Source organism: Pseudonaja textilis, chromosome 2, assembly GCF_049901715.1.
Source record: "Pseudonaja textilis isolate UNSWEBS1 chromosome 2, rPseTex1.2, whole genome shotgun sequence".
Classification (NCBI taxonomy): domain Eukaryota; kingdom Metazoa; phylum Chordata; class Lepidosauria; order Squamata; family Elapidae; genus Pseudonaja; species Pseudonaja textilis.
In genome coordinates this window covers 198,683,589-198,698,054 of record NC_141991.1, presented here as the reverse complement: position 1 = coordinate 198,698,054, position 14,466 = coordinate 198,683,589, and the positions used below count along the sequence as shown (strand labels likewise).

General features: G+C 36.0%; 1 protein-coding gene across 2 annotated transcripts in view; it reads left to right on the top strand.

The window, feature by feature from the left end:
* The window catches only part of PTCH1 (patched 1), a 99,107-nt gene extending 85,000 nt beyond the window's left edge, over positions 1-14,107 (top strand). The window contains exons 20-24 of one of the 2 annotated variants that reach the window (XM_087926819.1): positions 331-473; positions 4,209-4,308; positions 6,410-6,664; positions 8,637-9,168; positions 10,178-14,107. In XM_087926819.1, the coding sequence (XP_087782945.1) occupies positions 331-473; positions 4,209-4,308; positions 6,410-6,664; positions 8,637-9,167 (1,029 nt within the window). In that variant the 3' untranslated portion in view covers position 9,168; positions 10,178-14,107. Of the gene's footprint in view, positions 1-330; positions 474-4,012; positions 4,031-4,208; positions 4,309-6,409; positions 6,665-8,636; positions 9,169-10,177 lie in introns of those variants that run through there. The other variant, XM_087926820.1, reaches the window with a different exon arrangement.
* Positions 14,108-14,466: the final 359 nt, after the last annotated feature.

Sequence of the window (14,466 nt, the reverse complement as noted above, 5' to 3'; positions counted from 1 at the left end):
TGATATAACACCTTTTCCGACCTTAGATGGTCAAAAAGTACAATTAAGGGAGTGATTACACATTTTAAGAACATAGGGGTGAGAGGAACTCCAGTATAAATATTAATGTAATTAATACTGTAATGTAATATATTAAATCATTGTCATCAAGTTTTAAATGGAAGAAAGATAAGACGTGTTAAATGTTAGGAAGAACAATACACAGCATCAGTGATACCCTAGTTCTTCTTGTTAGGTGAAATGAATGGAATTTTAATAAAACATAAAACAGGAAGAAAGAATAATGAATATATTTTATAGATGTGCATACTAATTAATTTTTTTTTCTAGGCATTTCTAACAGCGATAGGAGACAAAAATCGTAGGACTATCCTTGCATTAGAACACATGTTTGCACCTGTATTGGATGGTGCTGTGTCTACACTACTTGGCGTGTTAATGCTTGCAGGATCTGAATTTGACTTTATTGTCAGGTAGAACTTGCTTATTTTCATTTTTCCCTTTTGTTTTATGAGAACAAAATGAACCTCACTTATCCAATTACTTAAATGTCCTTAATAATTAAATAATAAGACATGTGGATAAGAGAAGCAATATTCTGTTGGGCTGTATATCAGTGTTACACTAATGAAGAGCAGTTTTATCCAAATTCGTCAATGAAATAAAATCCAAACTACATGGCTGGACACCAAAAAATGTCACAACCTTTCAAGTACTCCAGAACTCTTCTTCAAGCAAAAAGCAAGGAGGATATAAGAAGCAAAACCCCCAACAATTGGCTTTAAATTTTACAATACACTTTTTTTCTTCTCTATACTTTATTTTATAACTTCTTGCTTGATAAAGAGTTCAGAACTATCTGCCCCTGCTTGTTATAAAATGTTGTTTTATTATAATAAAAGCACCACCCAATTATGGATTGTAGGCAATATTGTTAGCAGAACTTGCTTTGTAACTGTTTTTCTCTCTTTTGTCTCCTGTCTCGTCTAAAGGTAGAAACAGACTTCTCCTGTTTCTTTATTTCTGAACAAGGAGATCCAGTTATTTGCTTCCTTTTTTCCCAGCAAGCTTTGGATGGTCTCAATTTGAGTTTGGGAATTTCAATATTGAACTGGGTTAAGGCGGAGAGAAAGGGAGAGATGCAGCCGCCCTAATGGGTGTGGCTTCTCACAATTCCTAATTTATTTTGCCTATTTCTGCTTTGGAAACTTGGACATTTCTATCTGCCTGCTGTTGTAATAACGTAACATGCCTGCAATCTTGTGGCTCCACTTTTACTGTACTGTGTGACTAGTTATTTTAACCCTGCTTGCATTGCAGGTGCTGAGAAAAACTCAGAAAGGCTCTTTAGCAGCCGAGACTTTAATAAAAACATTATGTTAATCTCAAAGATTACGTACTGCCAGTGGTTAACCAGAGATGGCCTTTCACCAAAACATTGTTTACAACAATTTATATAGAAAATAATTTTGAGTTGAAAATCCTATAAAACTATAAGCACCCTGGACCTTTCTCTCCCCGCCCCTTCTTTTTCCAAACTAAAGGTTATAAAAAGCTTTTTCTGACCAAAATTAAAAAAGAAAATTAGAAATGAATGTTCAGTTAGCAAGATTATAGGATGTCCTGTAAAATCCATAAAACCTCCTGTTGGCCTTTCGGTTGGACCCTAAAGAAAGCTGGTGGATTTAATTAAGGGCATTTATTTCTCAGATAAAAAGAATCAAACCAATTCTTGCTTTAGGAAACTCTCTGGAGAGATGCTGGAAATGGATCCTATCTGCCTCGTAGGCAGAGTTTTTGAGCAGAAAAGCAACTCTCTACGGTATAGCATTGCAGACAAACTAGAATAAGATGAATGGATATTATGGAAACAGCCTATTGTTAGTATTAGATTGCTAAACATATAAAAGTCAAAAGAACACCACAGAAATGTAATTTCTCAAAACATTTTGAAATCATATCTCTCTTATATCTCCAAATTCGAAGCTAGTTTACACCTAGCTTCCCATAAGCTTCCTCTTACTTCTCCCCTCTGTTCAGTTCTTCATTACATTCCTGCATCATTTCTCTCCTCAGTGTTTACATAAGGTATTCCAGATGTGATTTCATCATGAAGTAATTAGGATTTTGAGTGCTCAGCCTCAGCAATTGGGCAACTCTGAGCCTTACGGTGTTTATACTGGGTAGAAGAAAATAGCAGAGCAGAATAGTAAGTGGTAGAAAGATGTTGAAGAGCAAGTTGTCTGCGCCACATGGTTTACCTTCCCCTGTTTGCCTCCCAATTGCTAATCTGCTTCCATTGATTGTGGTAAGAGATGTGTTTCTATCTTATCTGTTGGAGTAAATATTAATCGCCTCTCAATAGCTTCTACCTATAGAACACAGGGAAGGGCATTGCCATCTTATTCTTTACTTCAGGAAAGAGATTGCTAGTGATATGCATTCTTCATTTTTACCAGTGGGGCTTCTGTTCATATTTTATTGTGAGAACAGAACACCACACAACTAGTGGTCAGTACTGCCCCTTAGGTCTCCATCCTTGAAAAATTACTTTTTCAAAAAAATATTTTTAGTGTCTTAAAATTGAGCTTGGCTTTTGTTATTTTCTAGCACAACCTGGGTTTGGTTTAGTTTATTTTCTCTCTCTCTCTCTCTCTCCCTTTCTCCGTCTCTCTCTCTCTCTCTCTTTCTCTCTCTCTCTCTTTTGAAGATGGATGGAAAGTAAATAAGCAAAGCTTATTTGGGCATTGTTTCAAGACCCGAGAAAGGCTGCATTTTCCCCTTAAGGAATAGAGTTTAAGCTCAACAGCACATCTGGGTAGAGGTTTTATACACTCAGTGGTCAGATCTGTAATCACCCTGTTTATTCTAGAGCAAGACTGATGAGATGCAGTTGACTCCAGCAACTCTTATATGAAGTTGCTTATGAACTCTAGAATAAAGTTGTATTCATTTACATTAGTGTAGGAAATTGGTTGCTTGTTTTCCCCTCCCCTTTCCACTAATTAAGACCAGAAACTTACAGATGTAATACTTCCATAACGGGAGGATAGCTGTAGTCTCCCCCGGTTTAAATGACATCATGACCAAAACTATTGACAAAAGATTTGGCTCATCTCTTCCTTCTGTTCCTTTCACTTTCAAACAGTTGCCTAAAATCTGCACCATAAATGCATCTTTGGGTTTAGCCTTTTTCTCCCTGCTCTCTCTCTCCCCCTCCCTCTCTTTTTCCTGCTCCCTATCCCATCCCCACTTTCCCCCATGCTGGATATTTTCTAGCCCAGCTTTCCTCTTGGCTGGCAGGTTTGCCATGTTATTCATAAAGGATGCCAGACCTTAGCCCTCAATGGTGGGAAAGGACAAGCACTTGTGCACTCTCCTCTTCTTCCATAGTCCTTCAGCCTTTATGTTTGAATTGGGTGACACAAAACAAGAGCGTTCAGAGATGCTAAATTGTTCAACAAAAGATTAGCTTGCAATGTAGCTTGGCTATTGAAGAGGGCTCTTATGCAATACAATGCTCTGGCTTACCACAGAATGGCTTGCATTTTCTTTGCAAAAGCGGGTTCCTGTGTTTAAAAAGGTTGCAATTTGAGCTATTTGGTAAAAGTGGAGCTCACAGAATTCAAGGCGGAAAGTTATGATTAATGAATGACAAGGAAAAGCCTTACCTGATACACTAGAGATTTAATTAGAGATTCTGCTGTTAGAGCAGGAGCATTTCACACTGGATTAGTTGCTGGGAGAAGTGGACTTCTTTCTCCTTCTAGGCTAAATTGTTTAAATTCTACACCCTTCACTTCATTTGTTTGCTTCTGCTGGATTTTCACTAATGGAGGGCCTCTTTCATTGTATTTGTGCTTTCAATCCTTTCAGTCATTCAGTTTGCATTCCATATTTTTATGTTTGTGTAACACGTTCATAAATAACATTACATGCTGAAAGATTCTGGCAAATTAACAAACTTTTTTTCTTTCCTTTTTTGAACTAACACTTTGGTTGTGGAATGTAGAACTCTCTAATCCAAAAGGTAAAAAAAGAAAACAAAATTGCATGCTGAGTTTATTCATTAAATAGAAAAAAAAGAATGTTATGTTAGCATGCTTGCTTGAATATTTAATGAAAGTACTGTGTATTTGTCTTGTTTTCTATGTTTAGTATTGAACACACTTTCTGATTGTAACTGTTTATATCTTTAAATGTTTCAGGTATTTCTTTGCTGTTTTGGCGATTTTAACTATCTTAGGTGCTTTGAATGGATTGGTGCTGCTTCCTGTTCTCCTTTCCCTATTTGGACCGTATCCTGAGGTCAGTATTATGCTCAATAGAAATCCCCCCCAAGTTCTGTTATAATGATACATATTTTGTGCTTTACTATTTTACATTATATTGCTTTATAATATTTATTACTTCGATAACATAATTCAAAATCCAAAACTTAAATTTATTTTACAGATCTAGCTTTTCTGATGTAGATTCTGAAGTAGAATTTTTATCAACAGTTGGAATTGGATATGTATTATTTTATGGTCCAACTATGGTTATCTTTCATTTGTCTTGTGCCTTGTGAACATTGAACATTGAAAAAAGGGGAAAAGGCAGATAATACAAAAATTCACAAAGCTTAAACATATATCTATTAAAGTCCTCTATACATCATAGCTAGTGCCCCCAATTGATTACTATTAATCAGGGTTGACTTCATTCCAGTACTTGCAGCTACCTCTGAGGCAGGTCATCTTCCCTTTTTTCCTTTCTCCTGAAACAATTTTGGGGGGGAAGAGAAGAACAGATGATGACATCAAGTTTGGTCGGTTGCAGACCCAGAAGAGAGCTGCCTGTTTGAAAAATAATGTACTACATGCAGTATCCATAGAGAAGATGTTACAGATAACATTCTTCTAAACACAAATTATGTACTTAAACATAGTACTTGAAACAGCAGATTTTTTTAAAAAAGCATGAACTCATGAAAGAATCGTCATCCTAATTAATTCTTAGGTCTGTTAATGCTCTAATAGCCATTTTTTTACTATCTTGTCTCATTCCCATTCATCCCTTCATAACACCAACAGAACTTTTCTCCTCAAATCTCATTCTTTCAGAATTTCTTCACAATTCATCCTTTGTTGTTTTATTGTTACTGTTCATTAGAATGTTATAATAAAGATCCCCAATCTCTGAATTCCTTTTTTCATACTCACCCGGAATCACCATATGGTGGCAATTCATACTTTTTGACGTATATTTTAGCCCTTTTTTCATAATGAACCCACATCTACATGTGTTCATCAGCTCCAGTCTAAAAGATGAGACCATCCTTATTCAGATTGTTTCCCCTTTCTTTGTTTCATAGACACGCCCTTCCTGCCTTTCTCCTTCCCTCCCTCCATATTCCAAAACACAATCTTTCACATGTCATATCAATCCATGTGTTGTTGCTGTGGTGAGGAATGGGGGCTATTATTATATTATTATATTAATTTATTATTTGATTGTTTTCTTTCATTAGTTTTATTTTTTATATGTGATGTTTTATATCCTTGAAAGCTACCTTGAGTTTCCATGTGTGAAAAGCGGGCAATATAAATTTTCACTTTCACTTTCTTTTATAGCTTTAGTCAATTGAGACTTTTACATAGTTCCCTACTTAATGGCAAAGACAGTTTGAGTGAATTCTGGTAGATTTTGATCAGAATGCCACAAGTGCAATCAATAGCCAGTTTTACCCCAAGCATACTTATACTACTCTATTAAATTAGGAACCTAAACTGCTGCTTACCTTCCAAACTGGCATATCTTTGGTATCCTACCAACTAGCAGGTTCAGGTTCCTCCCAACTAGCAGAGACAGTGAAAAATTAGTTGTTGTTTTTCTTTGGGGTTTTTTTTTGTTTTTCATTTTTTATCTTTTTTTCTTATTTACTGTGAAAAATTAGTGAATGATGGGAGAAAAGGAAAGGAATGAGTGAATGTGGAAAAATATAGGGAGAAAATAAGTTCTGTATTAAAAATATATTAGAAGATTGATCAGTTGATTTTTCAGTATCCTGAACAGGAGGTGAATGTAAGATGGGTAAAGTGGAGGATGCTTCAGTGAAAAGAATTATGCTACAGACTGTCAGAGAACTGGGTGGGGTAACAATACTTGGAGGTATGAAATAATTGGAGCCCTTTTACTTCATAACAACAGCAACCCATGTATCATGCAGTAACACAGTTTAAATAACAGTGTATCAAATCTTAATACATATTATCTTCCTGCACTGTTCATCAAGGTTTGTTAGGTGAAAAATGGAAACAATTTGTCTGTAATTTTTCAAAGACTGATGGTGGGTATTTCTCTAATCTTGAGAAAATGCCCCAAACTTTCATTGATTTATTAAGAGCTGTAAAAATGTTATTCTCAGGTTTCTCCAGCTGATGGAAGGAGCAGACTACCTACCCCTTCTTCTGAACTTCCTCCAAGCATTGTGAGGTTTGCTGTTCCACCAACTCATGGTCAAAATGGCTCAGATACATCTGATTCCGAATACAGTTCTCAGACAACAGTATCAGGAATCAGTGAGGAGCTACATCAGTATGAGGGTCCACAGAGAACTGGAGGCCCAGCCCATCAAGTAATTGTTGAAGCAACTGAAAACCCAGTGTTTGCCAAATCCACGGTGAGTAACTGAAATCCCATTTGATATTTAAATTATAGTACCAGTGATCCCACATTCCTATTGTTAAAAATAATCCTGAAGCAGGGAATCAGTTCATTTCAGGAAAGAATATTTATAATAAATTAAAATGGAAAATGGCTACAGTTAAAAATGCTAAATTATAATTCTTTGAACAAGGGACATTGTTAGGTAATATCTGTTTAGAAATTTCATGTGACTATAAGTGTACGGAAAACAGTAATTCAGGGGTGGGATTCTACCAGTTCGCACCTATTCACTAGAACCGGTTTTTAACATTCTAAGCAGTTCGGAGAACCGGTTGTTAGAAGTTATTACTGGCCTAATCCTGTAAGGAAGGCAGGAAGGAAACATTCTGGTGTTGCTTACAGAAACTGCCTCTCCGTTAACCCTTATTACATTCTTGGCAGGCCTAGACTTCCTGTCTCAGGAATTTCTCTGGAGTTTTTTCCCCCATCTTTGCTGGCACTTTGCTTGTGTGGAGTGACCATTCAAAGTTACAATGGCATTGAAAAAAGTGACTTATGACCATTTTTCACACTTATGACTGTTGCAGCATCCCCATAGTCTTGAGAGGCCAGGCGAGGAGATGCGTGCCTCGATGTGAGTGATATTGAGTTGGCCACACTCAGCCAATAACATGACCACCAAGCCATGTCCACCCAGTCACATGACCACCAAGCCATGCCCACCACCTAAGCCACACCCACAGAACCGGTTGTTAAAAAATTTGAATCCCACCCCTGCAGTAATTGTTTGTAAGTGAAGGAGATGATTAATGAGCAAGGCATGTGTTCATAATCTTATCTCAAGAACACAAAAAGGGGTAATAATACAAAGTCTACTTTCACCTGTCCTTTAATTGTATTTTTAAACTTTACTTATTACAAAATTCAACTTCAGTAATGAAAAAACACTGAAATGTTAGAATCAGTCCACTGCTAAATGAATATAGGTGGGTTTAATTTGTATCTTTTTTTTTCTGACAGAGATTTGAGGAGAGAAGTGGTTTGGTTGAGATAATTTCCAAGTCAGAAATTGAGTTTTTCCAGGTTCTCTTTCATTAGTATTAAGTAGCCTTTGAATATAAGCAATCAGGAACAAAAAGAAAAACTTCTAGCTGGAAGTTGACACAAGTGATGAATATTTATCAAAGTATTTTTTCCAAACCATGTCCAATTCAAATTTATTTTTGAACAAGCTAAAGTAGGAGATAAAAAGGGATTCTTTTCTTCTGCTTCGCTTCCAGTGCTGCTTCTGAGATGAAGAATAGGTAATTAGAGCCATAAAAAACAAGTAGAGTCAGGGGCATCCATGGTGGTGAAGAGGAAATCAACAGGACCAAAATGGCAGGCGTGACTGGGCAATTGAAGGCTCGTCCTGTTACATGAGAACAACATACATTAAAAGGGGGCAGGAGTTTGAGCGTCTGGTTGTGCCAGGTATTTTTGTATTATTGACCCCACCTGTGGATGCCCCTGAGCAGAGGTACACTTCTGGATCAAAAGTATTTGATTTAAAAAGATGCTATACTGTACATATTTTGAAGTTTGATTAGTTAAATGTGCCATCTCATTAGTATTTTCTACTTGAACTCTATCTCTTGCCAAAAACCAAGAGTGTTTGCTTATAGAGCCACACGAGAAAATGTTTCCATTCCACTTTTTTGCAAAAGGAGAAACTACTTAAATGGATTAATGAGAACACACCTGAGTGACGTTGTGGAAAGTGATTTTGTGGATGGAGGCATGATCTTTTGTTTTGCTGCTATGAAGCTTTGTTGCTCTTTATGAAATAAAAGGGCTATAGAGCAACAATAAATGGAGGCTTCCAAGTAACTTAGCTGTGGCAAAGTAAATTTAATTAATGCAACAAAAAACTGTTTTATAAACCAGATAATAACATTTGGTTCCACAGTATGGCTCAAAGGTTTCCCTGCCCTTTTTTTTTTCAGGTGATCCAACCAGAAGCAAGCTATTATCCATCAAGCCCAAAGCTACAATCTAATCAAGACCCCGGAACCCAACAAACATGGCATAAAAGCAAGAAATTGAAAAGAGAACTAAGGGAAGGACTTCAACCACCCCCTTACCGGCCACGTAGAGATGCCTTTGAAACTTTTACTAAAGGGCATTCCTGTTCTAATAACAGGGATTGCTCTGGTCAGAGAACTCATTCTCAGAACATCAGAAATCCAGCCTTCACTGCCACAGGCTCTTCTGTGCCATCATGCTGCCAGCCTATCACTACTGTGACTGCCTCAGCTTCAGTTACTGTAGCTGTACATCCTGCTGGGCATAGCCACAATCCTCATGGAGGGAGCTGTCCAGCCTATGAGAGACACCATGAAGCTGAGCATGAACAATTTGAGGATCCTCATGTGCCATTTAATGTCCGGTGTGAGAGGAGGAACTCTAAAATAGAAATCATAGAACTGCAAGATGTTGAATGTGAAGAAAGGACTCATGGCAAGGGCTCAGATTAAGGTAAAGCTTTCCATCTCCAGTGGGTAGCATTACTCACACCATCTGCCAGAGCATGCATAATTGCTTTCAGCGCATTTCTTACCCACCTCTTAGCATTGAGCCATGATTGCCCAGTGGTTAGAATGCAGTATTTCAGGCTAATTCAGCTCACTGTCAGGAGTTTGATCCTCACAGGTTCAAGGGTGACTCAGCCTTCCAGCCTTCCAAGGTTGGTAAAATGAGGAGCCAGATTATTGAGGGGAATATGAAAAGGTATATAAATAAGTCTAAGTACTATTGCTATAGCCTGCTGTAGCTTTAAGCAATTTCTTATTGTATTGAGGAATTTCTAAAACATACAAATGAGATGGGCAATTATATGAATTTAATAAATAAAAAGGGGCTTGAGTCTAGACTCAAATGTAAGAGACAATATCTGTTTTCTGGGATCACTTTTGATGGCAGCCAGGATGGTTGTGGGCTAAGAAGGAAAAAGCTTCTTGCTCTTACTGGTGATTGATTTAGCTAACTCAGTTTGAATATGTTGATAAATTAATTGAAAAGAAGAAAAACAAGTCATTATTTTCTATTTCCCCTTTAATGCTACTCTGAAGCACAGGAGGGGTAAGAGGAAATCTGTGAGTGAAGCCATAGACACATAGCCCTGGCTCAGCATTATGTATAGGCACAGCCTGTGCTCATTGGAGCCAATGAAGGAAGTTATGGAATATAAGATGACAGTACAATATGAGGGGAAATTACAATATCTTAATAAGGGAACAACTAAACAACAGAGGTGGTTAAATTGTTTTTCTTAGAATTTACTACGTCCACATTAAAGCACTCAGAAAAAGTCCAGATCATATATATAGCTTGAGTGTTTTACACACACACACACACACACAAACACACACATCTTGTGATTTTTAATTGCAGCCTTGCTGAATGGCTTCGGCTGAGATGATTTATTTATCTTTGCTGAACTTTAAGTGAACAGGGGGGACTCCTTTTTTTGTCTTTATTTGTACAGGGAAATAACTGAAGCAAAGAAGAGGCCAAAGATGGGAGACCTCGTTTTTCCAGAAACGCTTGAAGAGAAACTACTTCAAGTTATGGGGGGGAAAGGACAATGCTGCACCAGGACAAATATTCCCCTTTACTGTAATCTTTTGTAAATTTTTGTGAATTATTTCTATAAATATTTAAAAGATGTACACATCTGTAACATACGAGAGAATCGCTATAATGTAGTATAATCTGGAGTTGTGTTAAACTCCTGTTTAACAGAGTGGGGACTGTTGTTTGTGCTCTGTACTTACTGTACGTTGATTTCTATGCCACAATTAAGCTTAAACTAGTCATAAATTTCAGCATATGTTGCTGCTGCTTAAATATTGTATGATTTACATGTATAATTCTATGCAAATATTGCTAATGTATTAGGATATTTTTGTGTAAAGGTTCATAAATATATATATTTGTGTGTGAGAGAGAGAGAGAGAATGTTAAACTATTTTAAAAATTTTCATATCACAGCCCTGTGGTAGTATGAAATATTTCGGTTAACTTTCAAACACGCTATGCGTGATAATTTTTCTTTTGTTTTTTCCTTAATGAGCAGATATGAAGAGCAGTGTATTTAACGCTGATGACTGAAGTAGGCATAGCTGTGTGGTTTGTGTACTGTAACTGTTTTGTGGAGAACAGATTATTGTGAACATCTAACATATGCCCTGCTGAAATGAATGTAGCACTGAAAGTATGTGATGTACCTATAATTCTCATCTCTTATTAATGGCTCACATGTAAGAGTTTTGGCCAGAACATTACCTGTTGTATACCTTTTGCCTTTAATAACCTACCAATGTTGGCTAAAGCTACAGATTTGTACTTTTCAGTTCAATCAGCATTAATGCAAATTTTCATGGGTGAGCAAATGTTTGTAAGATTGCAATCAGTCAATAATTAATTAATAAAATTCCACATCCAGTCTAAACAGCTGGCTCTGTGACAAACCACCAATAATAGTAATAATAATATTATAATGATGATGATGATGATGATGATTGAGATGGAGCTTAACAATTGTTAATACCACCATTAAAAAAAAAGGAGTGGAATGATTGGGAGCCAGCATTTGTAGGTTCTAGGCTTCTGGTGTATTGTACTTGGCCATGAACAAACTACAGAAACTGCCTCTGCTGACAGCACCGTGGCTATATCTCCAGTGAGAACAAAATAGCCTCTTGTCCTCACTGCATCATCCCACATATTCAAAACAGAATCAGGAAGAGATGCTGGAAGCTAAATAGTAAAAAGTTTGGTGTATTTTAGAACTGCACTTGATTGTCATGATCATAGACGGTCATGGCTGCAATATGCAATACAATTGATGTAGTTCATCTTTTTTGTCCCAACATTTTATGAAACTTTCAAGTTAGCCAAACAACATTTTCATTAGGTTATCAGATCTGAAAACACATCCCTTTTAATGTTGTCTTCAAGCTGGCAACCCTGGTGTGTTGTACTATAGGCCCTTTAATCAGGAAGATACCAGGTTGAGAAACACTAGCTTAATACATCTTAAGTATTAATAATTTAGATGTTTAAATAAGCATCAGTATTTTTCAAATTTGTAATAATTAAAAACTTACCATATTAGGCAAAGCCCAGCAAGAAGTAAGATGGTTCATTTAATACTATTTTTATGGCTTTCATTTCTCAAAGTAAAAGAGTAACAAATGTATAAAAGAAAATATAGTAAAATAGGAACGAATTACTTGAAGCAATCAAGTAAGAAAGGCAAAGCCAGAAGACGTAAGCTACACAAATTATCGATACGTGCCCTGTATTCCATATAAAACTACATGAAGTTGAAGGTTTTCATCAAAAATGTAAAAGTTTTATCCTTTAATTAAATGTTCTTTGCATTTTCAATTCTAAACATCATTTCTACATTTCAAAGAAAAAACATTTTTGTGTAACTATATGTAACTATATGAAAAGCGCAGAGTCAGCATGGCTTCCCTACCATCTTTGTTAACATTTAGCATTTTAGTTTAAAATAGTAATAGAGGCTGAAAAATATGAGGTCAATTTTCTCTGCTGTGTCCTGATCTCATGAAAAGAGAGATATTCCTGCGTTTCTTCCACATGTTGCATGAGCTGCCCTTACAACATCATCATATCCACCAAGAGAATTCTCCTTTTCAACAAAACTCTAAGAAGCATGAGAGACAACATGCAAATTGATCTCCTACATATAATTTGAGTTAAAAGTAGGATTATATGCACAGTGATAAAATACACTCTGATAGCATTTGAAAGCAGTTTCTTGCTGGCACATAGCTCAGCAAATACTCTTCTGAACACACCTCAGTGAATGAAAGCTAATGCTTTTACACAATGCCTGTTAAATTTGAGACTTGTGCTTATCCATCAGCACTCATCAGTATTTGTTAAGAGGTTCTGGAGCAATTACTTTTATCTAATTAGCCAAGAGAAGCTATGTCTAAAAAACGCTCAAATATTTAAGTGATTTTGCATCAAGCAATGTAACACCTAAATTCAGCTTGATTTAACTTTAGTAGGAAGCAGTGTTGTACAAACCTTGGTAGCCTGTATTGCATGAGCCTGATATGATTATTTCAGTAATCAATCTCCTTATTTAGTCACTGTTTGAATAGAGTAATACTTGTCTTTTGCTCACAGCTTCTCATTCCTCCCTGCTATATATCTGTCATTGTAATACATTAACTAATGTACCCCTTTCAGCTCCAACATTAGTAATACATTGACGCAAAGTGGTTGTGGATATCAGTCTAATCTGAATTTTCTGAAGAACAACCGGGTATCTCATTGTCTCAGTGGTACGAAAGGCAGGAAATATCACTAGGCCTATTTTGCCACAGAAGCATCTAAATACTCAAATCTTGGTAAAATCAGATTATAAAGAGAAAGAATGAAACAATCTTTCAAAGTTGGTACCAATTGTAAGCTATATTCTCTATCTTGTACTGGTGACTCAAAAGTTATGACAGTTGCTTACTTGCTTCCTATTATTTTTTAAGAAAGGGAGAAAGTGAGCAAGTACAAGAATATAGTTTTCAGTAGTTTTCACCTTAACTTTCCTCTGTATGTGTGTTTGTGTGTCAGAGACACACCTTTTTATTTTATGGGACTGCCTACTCCTTGGTGCATAATATAGACCATATTCTCTTGTCACATTGGCAAAAGATTTCAGTGATCAGCTCTTCTATGTTTTTAAATGATAAATGGTTGATATTTATATTTTTGTATCATAAGAATGTTTTCTTACAGTATTTGTCATGCCAGTTAATAAACAAAATGCAGGGATTTTATTTCTATTGGAAACACTATTACAGCTATGTTTTTACTTTTTAATTGAAATTTTTATTTGTATAGAATGCTTACTAATGTTAAATAGGAAGATATATATAACATTTACATTAAGAACTCATTCAGTAGGTTTTTTTATAGTGAGAAGTCGAAAGGAAAAAATATTCAGACTGGTTCTCATTGCCTGTTTTTAGCAGGAATGGGTTTGTATTTTCAGTTACAAAGATAAAAGTATGCCATATAATTTATTTATATGAAAATTTATTTTTGTAGTGTACATAGTAGTCCTCAATTCTTTTGACAGAATTATATTTTTAAAAGAGTTTATATGTGACAATGATACCATTATGTTTTGGAACAATGCTGAGACATAAAATACAATGCACATTTTTCATCTATCCCATTTGCAAACAAAATCAAGGTCAACAGTATTAAGGAGAGAGTGGAATATTGCATGTCATTCTGAACTGTTTAGGGTTACCATTTTGTGATCTAGTGTGGTTCTCAATTTTAAATCATAAATGAAAATTTGTACAAACTCTAAACATTAATGTTCAAACACTGATAGAAATTCTAACAAGAATAAAAATATTATAACTTATTGTTTACGTATTTTGCTTGTGGAACATTTATTAAAAATGGTGGCTTGTATCTTCTTTGATTCATACAGACTAACTGAAACAATATTTTGGACAACCTTTTTAATGACAGTAATGACCTTAATTGTTTAACGTGAAATGTTTATGGTGGGATCTCAGAGTTGCAACAGATCTTTGGTGTGCAGCCACAGATCTATAATTCTGACAAATTGTGGACTGAGACTGCTTTGCTGCCTAGACAATAAAGGGAGTCCTTCATTGAATTCTCAAGAACCAGATCTAATGGATTAGCAGTGTTAGTCGGTTATAACAAGCAATAGTCTTGTGGTAGGATGGGCAACCTTTCAGGACCAAGGACTGA